Source organism: Schistocerca americana, chromosome 7, assembly GCF_021461395.2.
Source record: "Schistocerca americana isolate TAMUIC-IGC-003095 chromosome 7, iqSchAmer2.1, whole genome shotgun sequence".
Lineage (NCBI taxonomy): Eukaryota > Metazoa > Arthropoda > Insecta > Orthoptera > Acrididae > Schistocerca > Schistocerca americana.
In genome coordinates, this window is record NC_060125.1 from 527,236,643 (window position 1) to 527,257,624 (window position 20,982).

At 44.7% G+C, this 20,982-nt stretch overlaps 1 protein-coding gene across 1 annotated transcript in view; it reads right to left on the reverse strand.

Annotated features, from left to right (window-relative positions):
- LOC124621969 (beta-1,3-galactosyltransferase 4-like) overlaps positions 1 to 20,982 on the reverse strand; it is a 273,923-nt gene that overhangs the window by 12,757 nt on the left and 240,184 nt on the right. The window contains exon 3 of the mRNA XM_047147503.1: positions 13,591 to 13,734. Within this exon, the coding sequence (XP_047003459.1) occupies positions 13,591 to 13,734 (144 nt within the window). The remainder of the gene's footprint in view (positions 1 to 13,590; positions 13,735 to 20,982) is intronic.

The window sequence follows — 20,982 nt, forward strand, 5'->3', positions numbered from 1 at the left end:
GCCTGGAGCGATTTAGGGAAATCATGGAAAACCTAAATCAGGATGGCCGGACGCGGGATTGAACCGTCGTCCTCCCGAATGCGAGTCCAGTGTGCTAACCACTGCGCCACCTCGCTCGGTAGCAGCACCAGCAGCTCACCATTCTCGTCAGCTACATGCTTCGTCATCTGCACAGCCACAACGTTGTAAGGCTGTTCACTGACAGAGTATACCTAATGTTGTATAGGCATTGCCCAGTGGCATTTCTTTAACAAACTTTAATGATTGACTTCCTTGAATAATAACCTGCTATAAAAATGGTTCTGAGCACTATGGTACTTAACTTCTGAGGGCATCAGTCCCCTAGAACTTAGAACTGCTTAAACCTAACTAACCTAAGGACATCACACACATCCATGCCCGAGGCAGGATTCGAACCTGCTCCGCAGCGGTCGCGTGGTTCCAGACTGTAGCGCTTAGAACCGCTCGGCCACACCGGCCGGCAACCTGCTATAGTTAAAAGCCTGTAGGGCACCCGTGTTGTCATTGTCCTCAGACATTATTACCAAGCAGGGTCCCTTTCCTTTTCACACAGTCACCGAGTATCATAAAAATATGAAAATTGATTAACTATTTACTGCCAGTTTTGTTTGTTTGTTAATGACTAGTTTCACTCTAAATTTTTCTGCCTCAGTAATTGTTTATTCTTGTACTGTATATCAGAGGCGAAACTAATTTGCAATTGTGAGTATTAATTTCACTCAGACTAACATAAAATTTAAGTGGCAAAACTAATAACTAAAAGTACAGCATAAATTAAGACTACGCAATTTAATTTATTCTGTGTTTTGCTTAGAGAGTGACTTCTGTTGGCTTGGCATGTACTTTATTGTTCTTATGTTAAAACTGAAATCAGTTGCTCATTTGCTTAAAGTAAATTCAAAAAATCGTTCAAATGGCTCTGAGCACTATGGGACTTAACATCTGAGGTCATCAGTCCCCTAGAACTTGAAACTAATTAAACCTAACTAACCTAAGGACATCACACACATCCATGCCCGAGGCAGGATTCGAACCTGCGACCGCAGCGGTGGTTTGGTTCCAGACTGTAACGCCTAGAACCGCTCGGCCACATCGGCCGGCAAGTAAATTCAATTCAGTCTTAATAATTAAAGGTACATTGCTTGCCTTTTTCTAAATTTTGCATTACGTTACGCTGAGGTTACTGAATGTCCTTTTTTTAAGTAAGAAAGTTTCACTTACAGTGAAGTCATTTATTTAAGCAGCAACTTCATTTAATTTTGATTTCAAAATGTAGTATTTCAGAATAAGTAACTTTCTGATTCATTTATTTTCTCATGAACTGTTGTGTTGTGTAAAAGTGAGACAACCTTCTGTTGTCACGCCACTGATTATTTGCCTGATTTTCGTTGCCATTACCTTTCTTAGGATTTTGGGTATTCATCGTCCTAGTGGGCTAGCGACCGTTTAATTATTCCTTTTTTGTAATCAGTATGTTTTGTATTAAATATTACGTGATACCCTTCTCTCTCCTCTCCTCTCCCCTCCCGTATGCACTAAATTGCACCCGTTGAAAAATTATCATCAGTATTTAGATTAGGTTTGGAATAGATTCTTCCTTCAGAAGGGTCTGTTCTCCAATTTCTTCCTACTAATCGTTATTATTTTCCGTCGGTAACGATAGCCTTCTCACTGTAAAATTTCATTAGGCATACGCGATCACGGTCATTTGTATCGCAATCCAATAGTCCGATTAGGAAAGGGGAGGTTACAAGTGCTTCGAACGTTGGTGCACCGGGTACCTGTTGCGTCTGATGGAGACACCCTTGCAAAGGAGCTGGAACACTTACAAACTTTGTTCAAAGGTATTGTATTGTATTGTATTGTATGATAACCGGGGACCTAGAAACGACGGAGAGGCTCCGTCCGCGCCGCAGCCGCAGTGGTCCACAACCCCACGACGACTACCGCAGTCCACTTCACCCCACCGCCGCCCCACACAGAACCCAGGGTTATTGTGCGGTTCTGCCCCCGGTGGACCCCCCAGGGAACGTCTCACACCTGACGAGTGTAACCCCTATGTTTGCGTCGTAGAGTGTACGTGGAGAACTTGTTTGCGCAGCAATCGCCGACATAGTGTAACTGAGGCGGAATAAGGGGAACCGGCCCGCATTCGCAGAGGCAGATGGAAAACCGCCTAAAAACCATCCACAGGCTGGCCGGTTCACCGGACCTCGACAGAAATCCGCCGGGCGGATTCGTGCCGGGGACCAGGCGCTCCTTCCCGCCCATAAAGCCGTGCGTTAGACTGATCGGCCATTGTTCAAAGGTAATGGATATTCTCCAGTTTAGAACCGCAGTTTTAAGAAGGAAGAAACGTGACCACCGACAGGACCCTGACAAGAAAGAGCGTTCGTCCTATATGTCGGCAGTGTTTCGTCGAAATTAGGAAAGAATTTAAGGCAACATTACTTTTACATAATCTTCCGTTCCCATTTCTCGGTTCGCCAAAGAATGACCTGGGATTGTGGAGGGCTACTTTCTAAAGAATACCTTGCCAGTATGGCAAAGCCTACATTGGTCACATAATGCGCACAGTGCGTGAAAGATGCGTTCAACATGATTGCCACACTCGCCTTTCGCAGCCCACTAAGTGCGCCATAGCCGAGCATTGTATCTCCACATGACATACCATAGATTATTCTGCCACGGAAGCCATGCTCTCGACGAGATCCTTTTGGGATTCGGTATTAAGGAATCAGTCGAAAAACGAGTGGCGGAAGGTCTTAATAATCGTGATGGCGGGTTTCGTCTGGACGAGGCGTGGGACCCGGTGATTTCGCTTACTTCTTCAGAAAGAAAACATTTTTCGGCTAATAACTCGTCTAACGACAGCTGATGTTATTAAGTTTGACATCTAAATTTTAACTTTGCGTGTGTGCGTTCCGACAAAGAGCGTGCATATAGTGTCACAATTACGCATGCACCTGCGAGTCACAGATGGAGAGGTATTAGAAAAGGGCCGCGAAACTCTACAGAGTTTGCTAATGTAGCAGCTGCCTCTGTGCATGCGTCTCCGCGCCATTTTTTGGTATAAAGCTAACGATGTGAACCAGCAATTTCCACACATCAGCACCATCTGACTAGCAGTCTCTTGCACTAATTAGTTTGTTCCTACTGTTTGGTTTTTGCATAGACTGGTGGAGGCCACCTCCCTATTGGTTGGTTGATTTATGTGAGGGGAACAAACAGCGAGATCATTGGTCCCATCGGATTAGGGAAGGAAGTCGACAATGTCCTTCTAAAGGAACCTCCTGGTATTTGCATGAAGAGGTTTAGGGAAATCGCCTGTGTGCGTGCGTGCGTGTGTGTGCGTGTTCATCATCGTCTCCTTCATTCCTTGTCGACGCCTCCCCGCCGCCTTCCCAGATCTGTCTCCGTCCTAGTCTTTGTCACCTTCGCCGTCACCCTCGCCGCCACCGTAGCCTCCTTGCCGCCTCCATCGAATCGTCTTCGTCTCCATCGCCGCCACTCCTTATTTGCCGTCATCACATCATCTCGGACATTGTAGATGGCATCATACACAATCTCAGTGATGCTCCGTCTCTGGTACGTATCAATTTTATACCCGACTTGTCAAACCACGACGGACATCCCAACCATGTCCAACATTTACACCACTCCCTCCCCTGCCCCACTATCAGTATGTGTAGTGCTTCCGTCAATCTACCACCAAACGTCCACCCCCTTCCCTGCTGTTTCTTCCCCATCCACAGTCACATCAGCGGCTGACCCTCCCCTACCTTCCACTTTTTCATTTCCTTATTCTCCACTCCCAACCTTTCCCCTACTCACCACTGCTCCTATAACACCTGCACCAGTTACATCTTGGCACGCCACCGTCACTACACAAGACACCACAACACCATCCAGCAGCATCTGCACTGTCTCTGTCCCACTGGAAAGACCTGCACAGCATCATATACCCCACCCTCTCTTATTGTTCAACTACCATCCCATCCCATAATTACTAAAAAACTCCAGAAGCGACCAAACACAGACACCACAGCCAGCACTACCACCAAAAAATCTCAAACCAACCCAGACCATAACGAACACATGGGCACTGCTCCCTCCCCTGCACTCTCTCCTCAGTGAGACCACACCTCATTCCTCTCCTGCCCTAACCCTCAGTTCCTTAATGTCAAGCTCCTGACCCTCGAAATCAGAAAGTATGTCCCCCACATTCTCGTCATCCAAATCATCCCCAACAAAGATTTGGCCCCCATCAACTAATATGCCAACTTCCACACTGACCTTCTCCTCAAACTCTCCCCATGTTACGTCTGCGCCCGCGCGCGTACACACACACACACACACACACACACACACACACACACACACACACACACACACACACACACTGCTTCACCACCACCCATTCAAAGAACTCCAGCCTCCCTGCCACCCCACTTCCTCACTGACATGATCATGATGCTTGGTTCTGAGACCATGACAGAGGAGGTTGTCGCAGAACTCTATTCCAATCCTTCTTTCGCCCACCATATCTTCAGTGACATTTGCCGAACCTTCAACACACTTCACAAAGCATGCTCTCCCCACCAACCACCTCTCCACAGAGGGAGCCTTCATCTACAACCACTGTCACAAAGCTGAACACTCCAAATCTCCCCCCTCTCCCTCGCCTCCAATCCTACAGATGCCAAAAATGACTCCTCTATAACGACCACCTAACTGTAAGAATCCTCTCACCTACCTCCACTGTAAGCAATCCAACTTCCTTGAAGAATATCCCAACTTAGGTCCCCCCCCCCATCTGCAACACCTGCGATGGAACTCGCCCTACTTACTCCACAAAGTGCAAGGCCAAACCCCTACCTGTCAAGCATGAATTAACTGGGCCTGTCTATCCTATTGATAATCCCATCCAGCCCAACAACCCCTCCATCCACCCCTACTGCTGAGGACATCATCTGTCTCCTTACTTGTTTTGGGGAAGAGACCAAACAGCGAGGTCATCGGTCTCATCAGATTAGGGAAGGACGGGGAAGGAAGTCGGCCGTGCCCTTTCAAAGGAACCATCCCAGCATTTGCCTGGAGCGATTTAGGGAAATCACGGAAAACCTAAATCTGGATGGCCGGACGCGGGATTGAACCGTCGTCCTCCCGAATGTGAGTCCAGTGTGCTAACCACTGCGCTACCTCGCTCGGTTGTCTCCTTACTGTTGTCCTCCAGAATATCCACCTCTTCCAAACAAGATGACACCAGTTGACATCACAGCAGCTGAGAAGAGTGCTCCACCTACCATCTTCGAAGGATGCCACAGGTATAACAAGTCTTACTGTATTTTATCCTTATAAGCATTTTGTCATATTTTATTGTCAGTCTAGTAAGGTTTCTATTACTTTCTAAATTAAATTACAGGTCTGATGATGGTCATGTAATATGACCGAAACCGGTCACCTACGTTCTTGTAGCATCCGTGTGCGATCAAGACTGAATTTTAAAAAGAAAAGTTTTTTAACTGTGTGTGATGCAGCGTCAAGGGTAACCGCAGCCATGGTCTCCGAGCTGATAGTCCATGTTGCTGCAAACGTAGTCGAACTGTTCGTGCTGATGGTTGTCGTGTTACAAACGTCCCCATCTGTTGACTCAGGGATCAAGACGTGGCTGCACGATCCGTTACAGCCATGAAGATAAGATGCCTGTCATCTCGACTGCCAGTGATAAGAGGCCGTTGGGATCCAGCACGGCGTTCCTATTACCCTCCTGAACCCACCGATTCCACATTATGCTACCAATCATTGTCGACCGACGCGAGCAGCAATGTGGCGATACGATAAACCGCAATCGCGATAGGCTACAATCCGACCTTTAACAAACCCGGAAACGTGATGGTACGCATTTCTCCTCCTTACACGAGACATCACAACAACGTCTCACCAGGCAACGCCGGTCAACTGCTGTTTGTGTATGAGAAATCGGTTGGAAACTTTCCTCATGTCAGCCCGTTGAAGGTGTCGCCACCGGCACCAACCTTGTGTGAATGCTCTGAAAAGCTGATCATTTGCATATCACAGCATCTTCTTCCTGTCGGTTAATTTTCGCGTCTGTAGCACGTCATCTTCGTGGTTGAGCAATTTTAATGGCCAGTAGTGTACGTATCATCATCTCTTCTATACAGAAGTTATTTTGCGTGAGCTTAATTTCAGTGCAACACCTGCCAAAACAGGACTTTTTTGTGTTCATAAGGATCGTGGTGACCATTAGAGTGTCTCTCCTTCGTATGAAGAAGACTTTAGGAGTACAGAGATACATTGCTGATAGGTAGTAGGTGGCTAAGGTCAGTCAGGTAATGGCAACCTAATAGACGTGAGAGTTCCCTCAGAACTCGCTGTTAGGAGAGAGACAGCTTATTCTGGGAACGGCAGTTTATGGCGTCGGTGCTGCGTTTTTACTGGGAGCGAGTTTTTAAACAGGACCAAGAACGCCTCTTAGCCCCACTTTTTCGGTGACCTGCAGAAGTCAACAAATATCGACAGCGTAGTCACTGTCCATCACAGAGGACCTTGGTAGGCGCCTTGTGGACATAAGTCAGCCTCTAAAGCTTCATGCACTTACAGGAATAGTGAGCCTTTGAAAATCGAGTGTCCTATTTACTGTTCGCGAAACGTGATAGCGCGATCGGAAGGGAACTGCCGCCGCCGTCTGCATAGCACGGCGAAGCGCTATGGCCTACAGGTTAGGTAACTTGCCAACGTGCTCCAATATTGTTGCTCATTGCTAGCATCTCTCTCTCCCGCTCGTCTCAACCCTACAGTGGCTTGCTTGATGTAATTTACTAACTTTTATTTTTTACTGATCGTTGATCACGTGTGAAATCTCATACTGAATATTGGTGTACTCTATACTCCGATTTTAGTGCTTAATGTTGTTGTTCTTGATCTGATCTTAAATCTTAACTGCAGAAAATTTGTAATTAAATGAGTCAAATTCGGGCTCCTCCCACTGTCAAGGTTGCGGTACGGATCTTTCTATTCACCGAAATCTCCTTGTGAAGCTGTGATTAACCGTTGGTCAAACTGACAGCTTGATTCACGTCTCTAAGTAGGTCCGAAACGGGGTCTTCCAAGAGCACAGGTGCGGCATCGTCTTCTTTGGCTTTTGTTAACGGGAAGTGAAGGGCAGAAGAGCTGTAGCACCACAAAGTAACGCAAGCAGAAGGGAAAAAAATGTTCAAATGGCTCTGAGCACTATGGGACTCAACATCTTAGGTCATAAGTCCCCTAGAACTTAGAACTACTTAAACCTAACTAACCTAAGGACATCACACATACCCATGCCCGAGGCAGGATTCGAACCTGCGACCGTAGCAGTCCCGCTGTTCCGGACTGCAGCGCCAGAACCGCACGGCCACCGCGGCCGCGCAGAAGGGAATGCAAGCGTCTCGATACAAAAGAGCAAAATAGCAAAGAAGGGATGGCTAAATACAGGTCGTAACAGCATGGATGACTGAGAAGATACACACGTACATATCTAAAAAAAAACGTTGAAAGAAAGAGAAGCATCTTCATGAGGATTAATTATTTACTGTTCCTTTTTTGGTATGCAAATATTTTATTCATTTCTACATAGACAATGAAACTTTTACCTTTGATTGTTGCACCTAAATGTTTAAATGACTCCTATAGTGCGTGGAAACTGAAAAAGAAATCATTTTTCTCTAATAAGCATGTGTTAGGAAAGGAATTAATTTGCCTATTTTCTGTCATCGCACTGGGCTACAGTGTATGCCTGCTGGTAGTTTTGCGTGACAATGAATCGTGATTTAGTTGTATGGGTATGTTTGTGATGAAGATACGGATGTCCATATCCCATTCAGTATATTTCAGATTTCCTGAAGTACGTGTTGCATCAGTTTATTTTATGCTTCCCAGTAGTTTGACAATTGAATGTCACATTATCACTCCTTTGTTGATATGCGCTATTACTGGTACACGTCTTATATACAAAGTTAATTGTATGAGATTATCTCCAGGTTTAGGTATTAGAGTGAAATAAACCCTTTCACATTTTGTAGGTATTATCTTTTTTTCGTCACAATCAAATGGTTCAAATGGCTCTGAGCACTATGGGACTCAACTGCTGTGGTCATAAGTCCCCTAGAACTTAGAACTACTTAAACCTAACTAACCTAAGGACAGCACACAACACCCAGCCATCACGAGGCAGAGAAAATCCCTGACCCCGCCGGGAATCGAACCCGGGAACCCGGGCGTGGGAAGCGAGAACGCTACCGCACGACCACGAGATGCGGGCTCGTCACAATCCTTTTGAATGACCGTTTATCACGATCACTCAACACACTTTCGTCCGTGTTGTGACTTAGCGGATGATATATGTAACTGCAAGTTTTCTCGTCGTATTCCAGAAATAAAATCTTCTCGGGTGTTCAGTCAAGTGGTGGTTTCGCCTTCTCGCAATGTTTTGTCTTCAGGCTGGTCACCCAATAAGATTTTATCGTACGCGGATGATGTACTCCCACTTTCCCTGAATGAGGTATAAATCTTAGTTTCGGTGCCTCTTGAAATACCAAACACTTAGGCTTCCAGTATACGAGTACCAACAGTTTGCTCAGGTCAGAATTCACTTGTCTCCAACAGAATGCACTAAACTAAACTGAATACTGCTCTGACCAGCGCTTGCAACGTATCGAAGGCATTGCACAGGTGGTCAAATACAGTACGGCAACCTGTAGGCTTCGCTAGTACCTGAATTTCTGCCTAGAACCTACACTCTCCTTATTTCAGCACTAAACCTCTCTGGAATGCATAACAACTCGCTTGCAACGTCTGCGACTGGAGTGTGTTGAACATCTCATGAAAGTTCTCACTCATACTAAATGAACACGTAACGAAACAAGCCGCTCTTCGCAGTATCTTCTGTAACTGTCCTATTAGTTCAACCTGATAAGGGTCGCTGGCTGACGAGTAGCATTCAAGAGCCGATCGAAAGAACTATTTTTTTTGTTTTTTTGTTTTGTTACTGCACTTCGTTAGTCTATGAAGATTCTAATAGGATATAAACATACCACGTGGACTTGCAGCTGAAGAAGACACAGCAGAATGGGAGAGCTACGAAGTTAGTGAAGATGAAGCTGATGACTTAGAACTGATGATAATTCCACCAAATGCAGTGGAATAGTGGATGAAAAAGACAACGTATAAACTGCTCTGAAGATGTAGCAGGTACTTTTAGAAGTTATAAACAGTAAGAATGAAGCGAATGTTACTGATTTTTCTTCAGAAGCTAAGCATTACGACATGGGGTGGAAAGTGGTGCATTATCCACAGTAAGAAAGATGGAAACTGGCAGGTCCCTTGGCTGGTACGAGAAAAATGGTGGACGAAAGTGGACCACGATTCTACGACTACATGTTTGACAATGAGAATGAAGTCCTGGTAGTGAAATGCCGGGTCAAAAAACCAATATGCGTAGCCAAAAATTAAAGTACTATTACTCTTTTGAGTTGTGCTAAGAGATACTCACGGAGAAAGAAAAAGGAAGTATTTGTTACAATGCAACATCTTATTCGAGAATACAATATGGCCATATGGGTGCCGTAGACCTGTTGAAGAAGTAGGTATCATTTTATAGGACGAGGATAAGAGAAAAGAAGTGGTGGTGACCATTATTCACCCAGACGATTGATATATGCATGGTAAACACATAGTGTGCATACCAAATTTCTAACCCAAATGAGAAGATCTCACTTTTGTATGCCCAAAGGAATATGGTCTAGGTGTACCTCTCAAAGAACACAGGATTAACACCGAAATGCAAAGGTCCACAAGGAATCAAACTGTTGGGAGAACGGGTGAGTGCATTCGTACGACTAGATCCAGGAAACCACTTTACTGTGTCAAGTAAAACAGTGACGAGATGTGCATACTGCAAAAAGCGACAAAAATGTGTTACAGGTGCCAAGTCGGTGTGTATGACATGTGTTTTGTTCATTTCATACTGAATAGACACTCCATAACATTAAATACAGTGTTTTTATTTGTTCACGTGATTCTTATAGTTTTCTGCACTGGCAGCAACATTGTGCATTTTGATAGCTAATGTTGCTGATGTTCCAATAATGTATTAATATACTGAACTTTTTCAGAATACCTTTTACTTTCATGTATTACTCAGCGTATCACATTCATGTAAAAAAACTTAAAAAATTAAATGATACATTTTTGGCAAGCTCAGACAGCAAGGGAAGACGAGAAGGTGGACGTAATTGCAGGATCTACATAAATGAAACAAACTCTAAGACTGTATTATTGAAGGAGAAGAGGAAGTACATGAAGATGAGATGGGAGCTATCATACTGCGAGAGAATCTTAGAGATCACAGAGACCTAAGCCAAAACAAGACCTCTGGTGTAGACGATATTCCACGAGAATTAAGATCTTTGGAAGAATCAGCTATGAGAAAACTATTCCACCTGGTATAAAAAGATACGTGATAGACAAAATATTATCTCACTTCAAGGAGAAAGTAATAGTTATGATTTCAAAGAAGGCAGATACTAACAGGTCAATTCAGTAAGTCACGGTTGCAGAGTATTGACACGAATTATTTAGAGAAGAATGTAAGGACTGATACAAACCGATCTCGGAGAAGACCGCTTTGGGTTCCGGAGAAATGCAGGAACACGTGACACAATAATGCTATTAGGACTTACCTTAGAATATAAGTTGAAGGAAGCCAAACCGATGTTTATAGCATTTTTGTGTCAGAGAAAACTTCTGACAAGGTTGTCTGGAACATGCACTTTAAAATTCTGAGGGTGTCCGGGATAAAATAGAGACATGAAATGCTGTCTCCAACTTCTACAGAAACCAGACTTCAGTTGTAAGAATCTAAAGACATGACAATGTAGCAGTAATTGAGAAGTGAATGAGACAGGGTTGTAGCTTATTCCCGTTGTTATTCAGTCTTTACTCGTACAAAGAGCAAGCAGTTAAGGAAACACAGGAAAAATTTGGAAAGGAAATTAAAATACAGCGAGAAGAAATTAAATATTTGAGGTTTACTGAGAAAACTGTAATTTTGTCAGAGATGGTGAAGGACTTGAAACAACAGTTTAACGGAATGGATGGTTCATAAGCAAAACAAGGATACTGGAATGCAATAAAATTAAATTTGGCAATACTGACTGGATTAGACTAAGAAAGGAACGCTAACAGTAAAAGTAGTAGGTGAGTTAGCTATTTGGGAAGCAAAATAACTGGCATCTCAAGTACGAAAAATGTGAAGTGAGAATTTGCAACACCAAGAAAAGCATTTGTGAAAAAGAGGAATTTGTTAGCACAGAACATAAATGTAGAAGTTAAGAAGTCGTTTTTGAACTATAACCTTCTACGGAAGTGAAACATGGACGGTAGAAAGTTCAGACAAGAACAGAATAGCTTTGAAATGTGACCAAACGAAGCGATTGGTTGACGGGAGACTTGTCAGTTTGGTAATGGAGAGGTAGGGTAGACTAACGTTTCAGTTTAAGCAAGTCTTAGGACACAGTACTCTACTGACTAAGATAACACTTGACATCTCATCCGTCGGAATTGGAAAATGGTGAGAGAAAAAATACTGCATCGGCTCAGAAGTATCCGGACACCTACTGGTGGACATTACTATGAGATGTATTCATTCTTGTGAGAGCTTGAAATCTGCTGGGTACACTTTCAATGAGGTATCTGAATGTCTGTGGAGAAATGGCGCCCATTCTTCCTGAAGAGTCGAAAGCTATGGAAGTAGTGATACTGGACGCTGGGGTCTGGAGAGAAGTAGACGTTCTAATTCATCCCAAAGGTGTTCCGTTGGGTTCAAGTCGGGAAAAAGGGCAGACCAGTCCATATATCAAACTGATACAGTCATCGTCTCCGACCTGTACCTCTACTGTGTAGAGTACACAATGCTGTAAAATCGGTTAATATCATTCCGAATTTAGCATTTTTAAGAAAAATGAGGAGAATACACCCTAACTACGAGAAAAGACCCTCGTATCTTAAATACTACCTCTTCTGTACTCCACTGGTTGCGCTACACATGATGACCGCTAGCGTTCTCCAGGCATTCGCAAACCCAAACCCCTCCACAAGGTATAGCGAGACTCATCCTTGCAAATCACTCCTTCCAGTCATCCAATGTCCAGTGGCCTCGCTCTTTACGCCACCTCGAACGTCGCTTACTACTGACTACAGAGATTTGTGGCATATGAAGAGCTACTCCGTCCATCATTGTACCCCATTCCTTCTAGCTTCCTACGTACGATCATTGTGCTATCTGGGGTACTGGTGGTACATTACAACTCACGTATGATTCCTTCTGTTGGTTTATGCAGCCACTCTCCACAGTGTTCGACAGTCCATCTCCGTCAGCATGTGAAGTCTGTCTGGCCTTGACTTGGCTGTGGTTGTTTCTTTCGCTTTCCTCTTCGCGTTCACAACCGGAACTACCGACTTGGACAGCTCTGGCAGTACTGAAATGTCTCTGAAGGATCTGTTATTCAGGTAATGTCGAATGACTAGTCCACGTTCGAAGTCACTGGGGCCTGCTCTGCTGTTACTGCATCTCTACTGACAGCACAATACGTCGCGCCTCCTTTTGTACTGGCTGGTCTTCCTCTCGTATCGTCTAGTGCTCCGTTCCTTATTACATATATAAACACTTTCATTACATAGAGTAAATGAAACAAATGGGCATCAAAGGGATTAGCGAACGCTGGGAGTCGAACACGTCTAAAGACACCACAGCGTGGTTGTAGTCCTGACAGACAGTACTCACAATGACATAACTCGCAGCTTCTGAAGATGACAACTGAGCTGGTCATTTATAAATCGTAGAGGAAAATGAAATCAACATCTCAGCTGAACACTCTAAGCACAAAATTACACAAACAATACACTAAATTTGTTGGCAATTGCGAATATGGACAACCATCAGCTGTAGAATGGAATGACAACAATGAAAATTTGTGCCGATCCGGGACTAAAACCCTGATTTCCCGCTTACTGCGAGCGGTCGCCTTATTTGGCTATGCGTTCACAACTAACGGTCAGACCCAAACTTCCAAATGCCGTCAACAATGCGTCTTCAACCTATACTCCTACATCCATTACGTATATTCCTATACAGGGGAGACGTTTTACTTGGAAGTCGCTTGCCCGATGTCGACATTGTCGGCATTCCATTCTACAGCTGATGGTTGTCCATGTTCGTAGCTGCGAATACATTTAATGTATTTCATAACGGTTGTAGTCGCCGCATTGCCTGTTCCTTTGTATCGTAATTCAGAATCATACAGGTACTGCAATATCGCATTACTCAAACAAGCCAAGAAAACCTGAGACATCACAGCATTAACGTTACATGACAAGGAACCAACACTGATTGTCTGATCCCACGACGAAAGATAGTTTGGAGAGAAGTACCAGCAGTGGCACACAATATATGGTATCGTCTTAGTCGCATTCTTGCTGTATTTGCGCACAGTTTGTGGCAACACTGTTTACCTTGAGCAAGTACGTTGCCTTCGGACAGTGAGATACGGCCCACTTGAGGATGAAGAGCGTCTTGAGCGTCAAGTTGTGGTAGGTGTCCAAGAAATCCTCGACAAGAATGTCGCCATGCAACGCCGCCTCCTCAGCGATCTCTGGCTGCAACAAGACGACATTTTACTGTTTTTCATGCATATTTTATTCCCATGAAAACAAACATAAAATTTTACTCGTAATTTTGAGTGCGTAAACCAGAATGAGTGCTTCTATTTCTTTGTAGTTTCGCAGTTATATACAGTGTACTACCGGATGTTCAGAAAGTAGCTATGCAGTGCCATATTGTGGTGTGCTAAGTAATGACTGATATGACTCAACTATTAATACAATATTTTCCACTGTTTAACATATTTGGACCATATTTCAGCAGTTATCTGTATTTGTTTGCAGGTCTGGTTTGATTGAAGACCAATGTCTTGTGTGACATCATTGTGATCCAGGTCACCATGCTGACAATTGAGCAAAGAGTGTTCCTTGCGGAGCATGTGTTCCGCAATGGAGACAAGTTTAACTCAGCAGTAGAAGCTGCATTTGCAGAAAAGTTCCCAGGAGTGGAGATGCCTAACCGCATTGCTGTACAGAATCTCATCACCAAGTTTCGAAAGGCCGGATGCGTTCATAATGCTCCAAACTCAGGCAGGCCATCGACATTCACATCCAAAGAGAAAGTGGCGGAGGTGCAAGACATGATGCTGCAAAGTCCAAAGAAATCGTTAGACCACCAACTCGGCAGGCCCACGTGTCCGTGGATTCCCCTTACAAGATTCTCTGGACCTCACTGTCGATGTATCCGTACAAAATATCGGTCTTGCGTGAATTTTTGCAACGGGTTTCTGTCCCTCATGCAGGACAATGGTCGGAGCATTCTTGACAACGTTTTTCACGGATGAGGCATGGTTTCACATCTCCGGTTACGTTAATAGCCAGAATACTCGAGTGTGGATTATGGAGAAGGTGTCCCCACTGCATGATCCGAAGGTTGGTATATGGTGTGACGTGACTCGTAAACGCATCATTGGGCCGATATTCTTTCAGGACACCATAAATACAGAACGGTACTGCATCTGCATTCTGGAGCCTTTCCTAGGTGAACTGAAAGAGGACGAAATTGAGAAGGCCTAGTTCGAACAGGATGGGGCGACTGCACATACTGCCCACAAGGCGATGAACTTTTTAAAGGACATCTTCGGTGACCGCATCATCTCTCGAGGACTCTTGCCTCCGCGTTCACTCGACTTAGCTCCACCGAATTACATTGAAGCAAAAGGCCTATGAAAGCAATCCGCACAGCATACAAGAACTCCAAGCTGCACTGACACGTCACATTCGGAACATCATTCCGGATGTTCTGCACAAGGTCTTCAAGAACATGCAAAAACGTGTGGAACTGTATCTTCAAGTTGAAGAGGGATCACTTCCAGCATCTCTCATAACTTCCATGAGTTTAATACGGCAAGTTATAAACTGCGTAGTTACTTATTGAACACCCTGTATGTAGGCATATATACTATACAGACATTACTATTCCCTAACAGCTGTTTTTATTGTCCCCTCTGTTAGGATATCACAGACTCGAGGACACAAACATAGGGACATCAGAAATTACACATGCTGTCCCCCACTAACACCATTCTGCAACAAGAGTGGCTTATTGTCAGAAGAGACTAGATGTTCCAGGTTTACTGTAGGGGCAGTTCCGCTACGATACAGACATCTGGTGCATCACACTGCGGGAGTAAGATGGCGCGGCAACTGAAAAAGTACTCCAAAGTCTAAGTACGTGGGACAGTACGATTTTTTTAGGGCAAATCGTGAAGAACAAGCAGGAAAATTAAGCAGAAGTACAGTTCTCTTGCACAAAATAGAACACCACCACTGCATGCATAACACAAGCTTTGTTTCTCTCTTGGGACGTAAATTCGGCCAGAAGTTAGAAACAGCTTGAAACAAGACTCATCCTACAAAATGGTTATCTTCTATTGTTCCATAGTCCAACACCACGTTTTTCAGTTAGGGCGCTTGCATGATATGGTTGGTTTTGGAATTGCAGCTAATCCCTCAATTCCTTTCTTATGGAGCTCCCTTAGTGTTATTTGGCGCTAGGTGTTTCGCTAGTGCGACATTCAGTTCTGCAGAGACTTAAGCATCTGTCGCCCTCTTATTTTTCGTCACAATCTTCTTTAATGACGATTTGTCACTTCCGTCAACGCTGTGACTTACCACATGGTACAGGCTATGTGACTGTGGGTTTCCTCGACCTATTCCACTGATAATAATCTCGGGTAAGCACCCCAGTGGTTCAAATGGCTCTGAGCACTATGGGACTTAACATCTGAGGTCATCAGTCCCCTAAAACTTAGAACTACTTAAACCTAACTAACCTATGGAGATCACACACATTCATGCCCGGGGCAGGATTCGAACCTGCGACCGTAGCGGTCTCGCGGTTCCAGACTGAAGGTTCTTGCTACGAATCTCAAGCTAACATTTAGCTTTCCTTCAACCAACTGTAAGTGATTATTTCACTTTTGGTTGCTCCTATTTTACGGTTGTTACTGTTTCCAGTGATTTATCGCCTATAGCGTAATTCAACAGTCACGGGCCTGTTGCGCAACAGAATTTTATTGTATGCGTTTAAATTAAAAAAATAATCGGTCTAGCAGGTGAGCTCGGAACGGAGCAGGTTAGCGGTAGATTAGTGTGCCAGTCGGTATATCAACAGGACACACCGTCTGTGGAAAAGACGCCAGAACGAAGCAGACAGAAACGCAAGAACGGCTGTGCTACTTAACAGGGCACTGCGATGTAACGCACCGTAATTTCAAAGCCTGAGCGCCACTACAAAATCAAACGTACACAGATAATACCCAAGCTCGGCGATCCAGAATTATTACTAAATTACCACAGTGAGCCAAAGAGCGCTGAGGGGCCCGGTAAATGAGGACAAATGCGCTAATACAGTTACAAGGGGAACTACTTGTCGCTCCCCCCCCCCCCTCCCCCCTCAGATTTAGAGGTAAAATGGTCCAGTGGATAGACCGCCAAAACCTGAACACAGATCACGCTTGAAAACAGAAAGAAGGTGTATTGAACTGTGAAAAAAGAAGCAAAATGGAAATAGTGAACTTTCCAAGCTCAAGATATGCAACACTGATCGTGTTGCAAGAATTCCGAGGTCGTAGTTGTGGGGTCACAGTGTTGGACAACAAAGCGGGAGATCCCTGTTCAAGTCCTCATTAAAGTCTGTTCTCCTTCTGTTGTCTTGGCAGTTGTGGTACTATACATTGGTTATGTGATATGAGTCATGAGGTAACAATGTGTTACCGTCGCAAGTAAACGTGGTGAAGTAGTGGGAGCAGTTGGGACGCCGCATAGACCTCTCACAGATATGAAAACAACAAATAAACGGGCGTGAACTATGTTGAAACAAAGAAATTCATGAGTCAAATCTTAAAACGGAACGCAAGAGTCATGACATGTGGTACTTGCGTAGGACAAAAAGGAGGTACGTACGTCTAGACGTCCCTTCCTTGCATCTTGCTGTTGCAAATGGACGTTACACCACGACAAAAGCACAAATTAGAATACAGCGAACAGATACCTCAATGACCGGACGGATAGTTCATAATTTTGTGAAAAAAGGTATGGGACATCAGGGGGATTTGAACACGGACCTTCCTCTTCGCAGTCCAACACCGTGACAGCGTAACCACAACGTCACATCTATTGATATTCGCTTGATGTTGGACATCTTGAACCTGGACAGTTCACTGTTTCGATTTTGCTTCTGTTTTTTTCACAGTTCAGTACACAATCTTCCTGTTTTCATGCTTGATCTGTCTTCAGTTTTTGACGGGCTATCCACTGGGACATCTTACCACTAATTCTGAGGGGGGTGTAGTGGGGGGGGGGGGGGAGGGATGCGATGGAGAGTGCCCCTTGTTAGAGCCACAGGGTCATAGGCGCAGACTCAGCACATTAAACAGAGAGCTCAAGAACACACTCTTTTGTGCTGCCATTGTGTCGCTAGAACCAGAGAGATGACGATGATGATGTTTGGTTTGTGGGCACTCAACTGTGCAGTCATCAGCGCCAGTAGAAAGTCCCAGTTTTTTCACAGTACAATTTTGTTCACAGTCCAATCCATCCACTGTCACGAATGTTGAGGATGATGATGAAATGGTGAGGACATCACAAACACCCAGTCCCCAGGCAGAGCCAATCCGGTCGGGAATCGAACCCAGGACCCTGTGATCCAAAGGTAGCAACGCTAGCCACTAGACCACGAGCGGAGGACTGGAGAACCAGAGAGAATGACAGTCTGTTGAGTTTGAGTGAAACCACGACAAGATGATCGATGATGGCCAGCCTGCTACCAGCTTGCTAACTTCAACACCGAGACGCAGCCAGCCTGATGCATACCACAGTCGGTATGCATACTGGGTCATCGAGGATGGGAAGACTGGTGAGCGGCCAGCCCTTCTCCCTCATTGGATTATCTAGGATGATCGGCAAGCTCCCATCTGTGAACCGCCCAGACAAGCTGTATCCGCTCAGCCTCCTGGCCGATTCTCGGGCTTTTGTTGCAGTCTTTAGTCGATCCACGGTGGTTGACCAGGGCCTAGTCTTTATGATGGTCGACATCAAGGACCACAGTCGGCAGTGTCCACCTGAGCGAGCAACGGGCTGTCTCCGAGAGCGCTGAGATGGGAGCCGTACTAGGTGTTCACGGAACGTCCGGCAGGCAGCGCCTTCTTGGTCCCTCCACCATTGCCGGCACAGTACTGGCCGTGCCACTGACGTGAGGCGGCGACGTTACGATTCGCTGATTAGGCATTAGCACTCCTTTGTGGGCACGTGTGATTACGCCCGGTCGCCGACTGCAACTCTGAAGGCACTAATACCCCTGCACACTTTGCACGATAAATTAATGTCATTACAGATACCGCTGTATCATTGGCGCTTCCTGTCGTGACTGGACCACACACGCTCACTCTTCGCTTCACCTCCTGATCACAAAGGACCCCAACCCACGTATCGCAACAGATCTCTTTGACTGTTTAAGCGCAATATGTCACGTTTATTTCGGAGAGAACTGCCAGTGATTTCCCCTATTGTCGATCTTTTCCAGATCTTCCTGCATTTTGTAAGTCTTCTGGCGTTGCATGCTTCCTGCAGAAAACAGCATCTTTGCCAAAATCCTTATGGAACTTACGAAGTTGACGCGCTATTTGTGAACGCGAACTTGGTGAAAAGCTCTTAGAAAATGCCAGTATTTTTTTGTTTTTGTTCGTTTTAAGTACATTAACTCTAAAGTGTTCTATATTTCGAAAGTAATAGTAGTAACAATCTATGACAACGAACATTAAATTTAAATTATGCCAACTGCAATACACAGATCCTACTCGTATCACGATGACATCTACCTAGTTAACATAGAGTTGTGAAGTAGTGTGTTGCCCCATTTGTAGAGAGTGTAAAATGGTATCAACGAGCAAAAAGGTGTACAGCCCACGGAAAAAAAGTTAGATGCATAAGATGGGTAAAGGAGAAATGTTTAAAAACATTGCTGCTGAATTTGATGCTGGAACTTTAACGGTTTCAGACTGGAAGAACAACCGGTCTTTGGTTACAAAATGATGATTTTGATGACTAAATATCGCTAATTGTTCGTCTGCAGAGATTAACGATAGCAATAATGGACTACCTGGCGAATTGGACGCCCAATCTGACGATATAACACATACAGGAATAACCCCGCAAATGGATCAATAATGCCTTATTTGGAAAGATAGGCAGAAACCAATTCGGCCGAGTAAATGCTGGTAAAACACATGCGTGATCGTGCTGAACAAAACTAACCCACGAATTTGGCTCAACAGAAACTTAACTGATTATTTTGGTGTATGAAACGCTGTGTTTTTTCTTCCTAATATCTGCTCAAAATTTATGTGAAAACTATGTGTGATTTGTGTACTTGCGTGACAAAAAATACAGGGTGTCCAGCGCAGGAGTTCCTGATTTCATAATTAAATATCTCTAAAACTAAGATCGCAAGATGAGTACAACAAACGGTACGTTTATTGCGAAAGTTGTTAGAATTTTATACCGAAGTTATACAAAACTTTCGAAATAGTTCGAAAAGCTGCTAACAGAAGGCCCTGTGCGCTTTACAGCGCGCGTAATTAAACTCGTCCTCTGCAAGCAGTCTTTGTAATAGCATCACAATCTTCTCGAAATGCCCACCACCCACAGTACAGAGGTGACGCAAAAGAACAGTGAAATTTGCCATCACATCCTGTAGCATCTCAACGGAAACGAATTCAGATGCTACAGAGATCGGCTATTCGTGCTCGTCCAGCGTGTAGGGATGGTTAAGGTAGACACTTTCTTTCGTCGCGTCCCAAAAAAATTAGTCACAAGGAGTTAGAAAGAGCAAAGCTACAGGCTAATCCTTTCCTGCGCCAATAAGTGGACGGTAATCCAACACTATCACTGTTCCCGAAGTATTCGTACAGAAAGCGAAGTGCCTGTTCGGTATGATGCGGTTTGGCCCTATCTTGCGTGAAAAAATTGCTGCCTTTTCGACCCTCCAACGGCGGCTATGTGGCGAGGCATTGTACCGAGTTCGCAACATAACGTTCACTAGTGATCCTTTCTCGCATGAAGAAATGGGCGAAAAATGCTTCTCCTGCCTACCGGAGCCCAAACTTTGGACGAATACAGTGGTTTCTTTCACACAAATGAGGATTTTTGGAATCCCATAATCGCCAGTTTTGTTTATTCACGACTCAGTTTGGGTGGAAGTGCGTTTCGTCTGTGAATCAGACATAGCTAACATCGAATCCTTAGTTATCAATCATTTTAAGGATCTGGTTCACAAACTCAGATCTCTGCAGCACAGCTCTTACAGCTACAGATGGGCCCAACAACATGTCGAATGGACCGCTTAGGACTGCCATCAAGTTCTCTTCACCGATGCACATATACCTTCAACCACACAATCTTCGCGATGTTTCTGACTTTGATAAAGGTCGGATTGTAGCCTATCACAATTGCGGTTTATCGTATCGCGACATTGCTGCTCGCGTTGGTCGAGACCCAATGACTGTTAGGAGAACATGGAATCGGTGAGTTCAGAGGGTAATACGGAACGCCGCACTGGATCCCAACAGCCTCGTATCACTAGCAGTCGAGATGACAGGCATCTTACCCGCATGGTTGTAACGGCATCCACGGCATGGATTATGACCAAACCAGAGTCCTGACACAGACTTCCAAATACTGGGACTGTGTCATCAAAGAAGCCATAGAGATCAGAGTAAGGGAGCCACAACTAAATCGTGACAG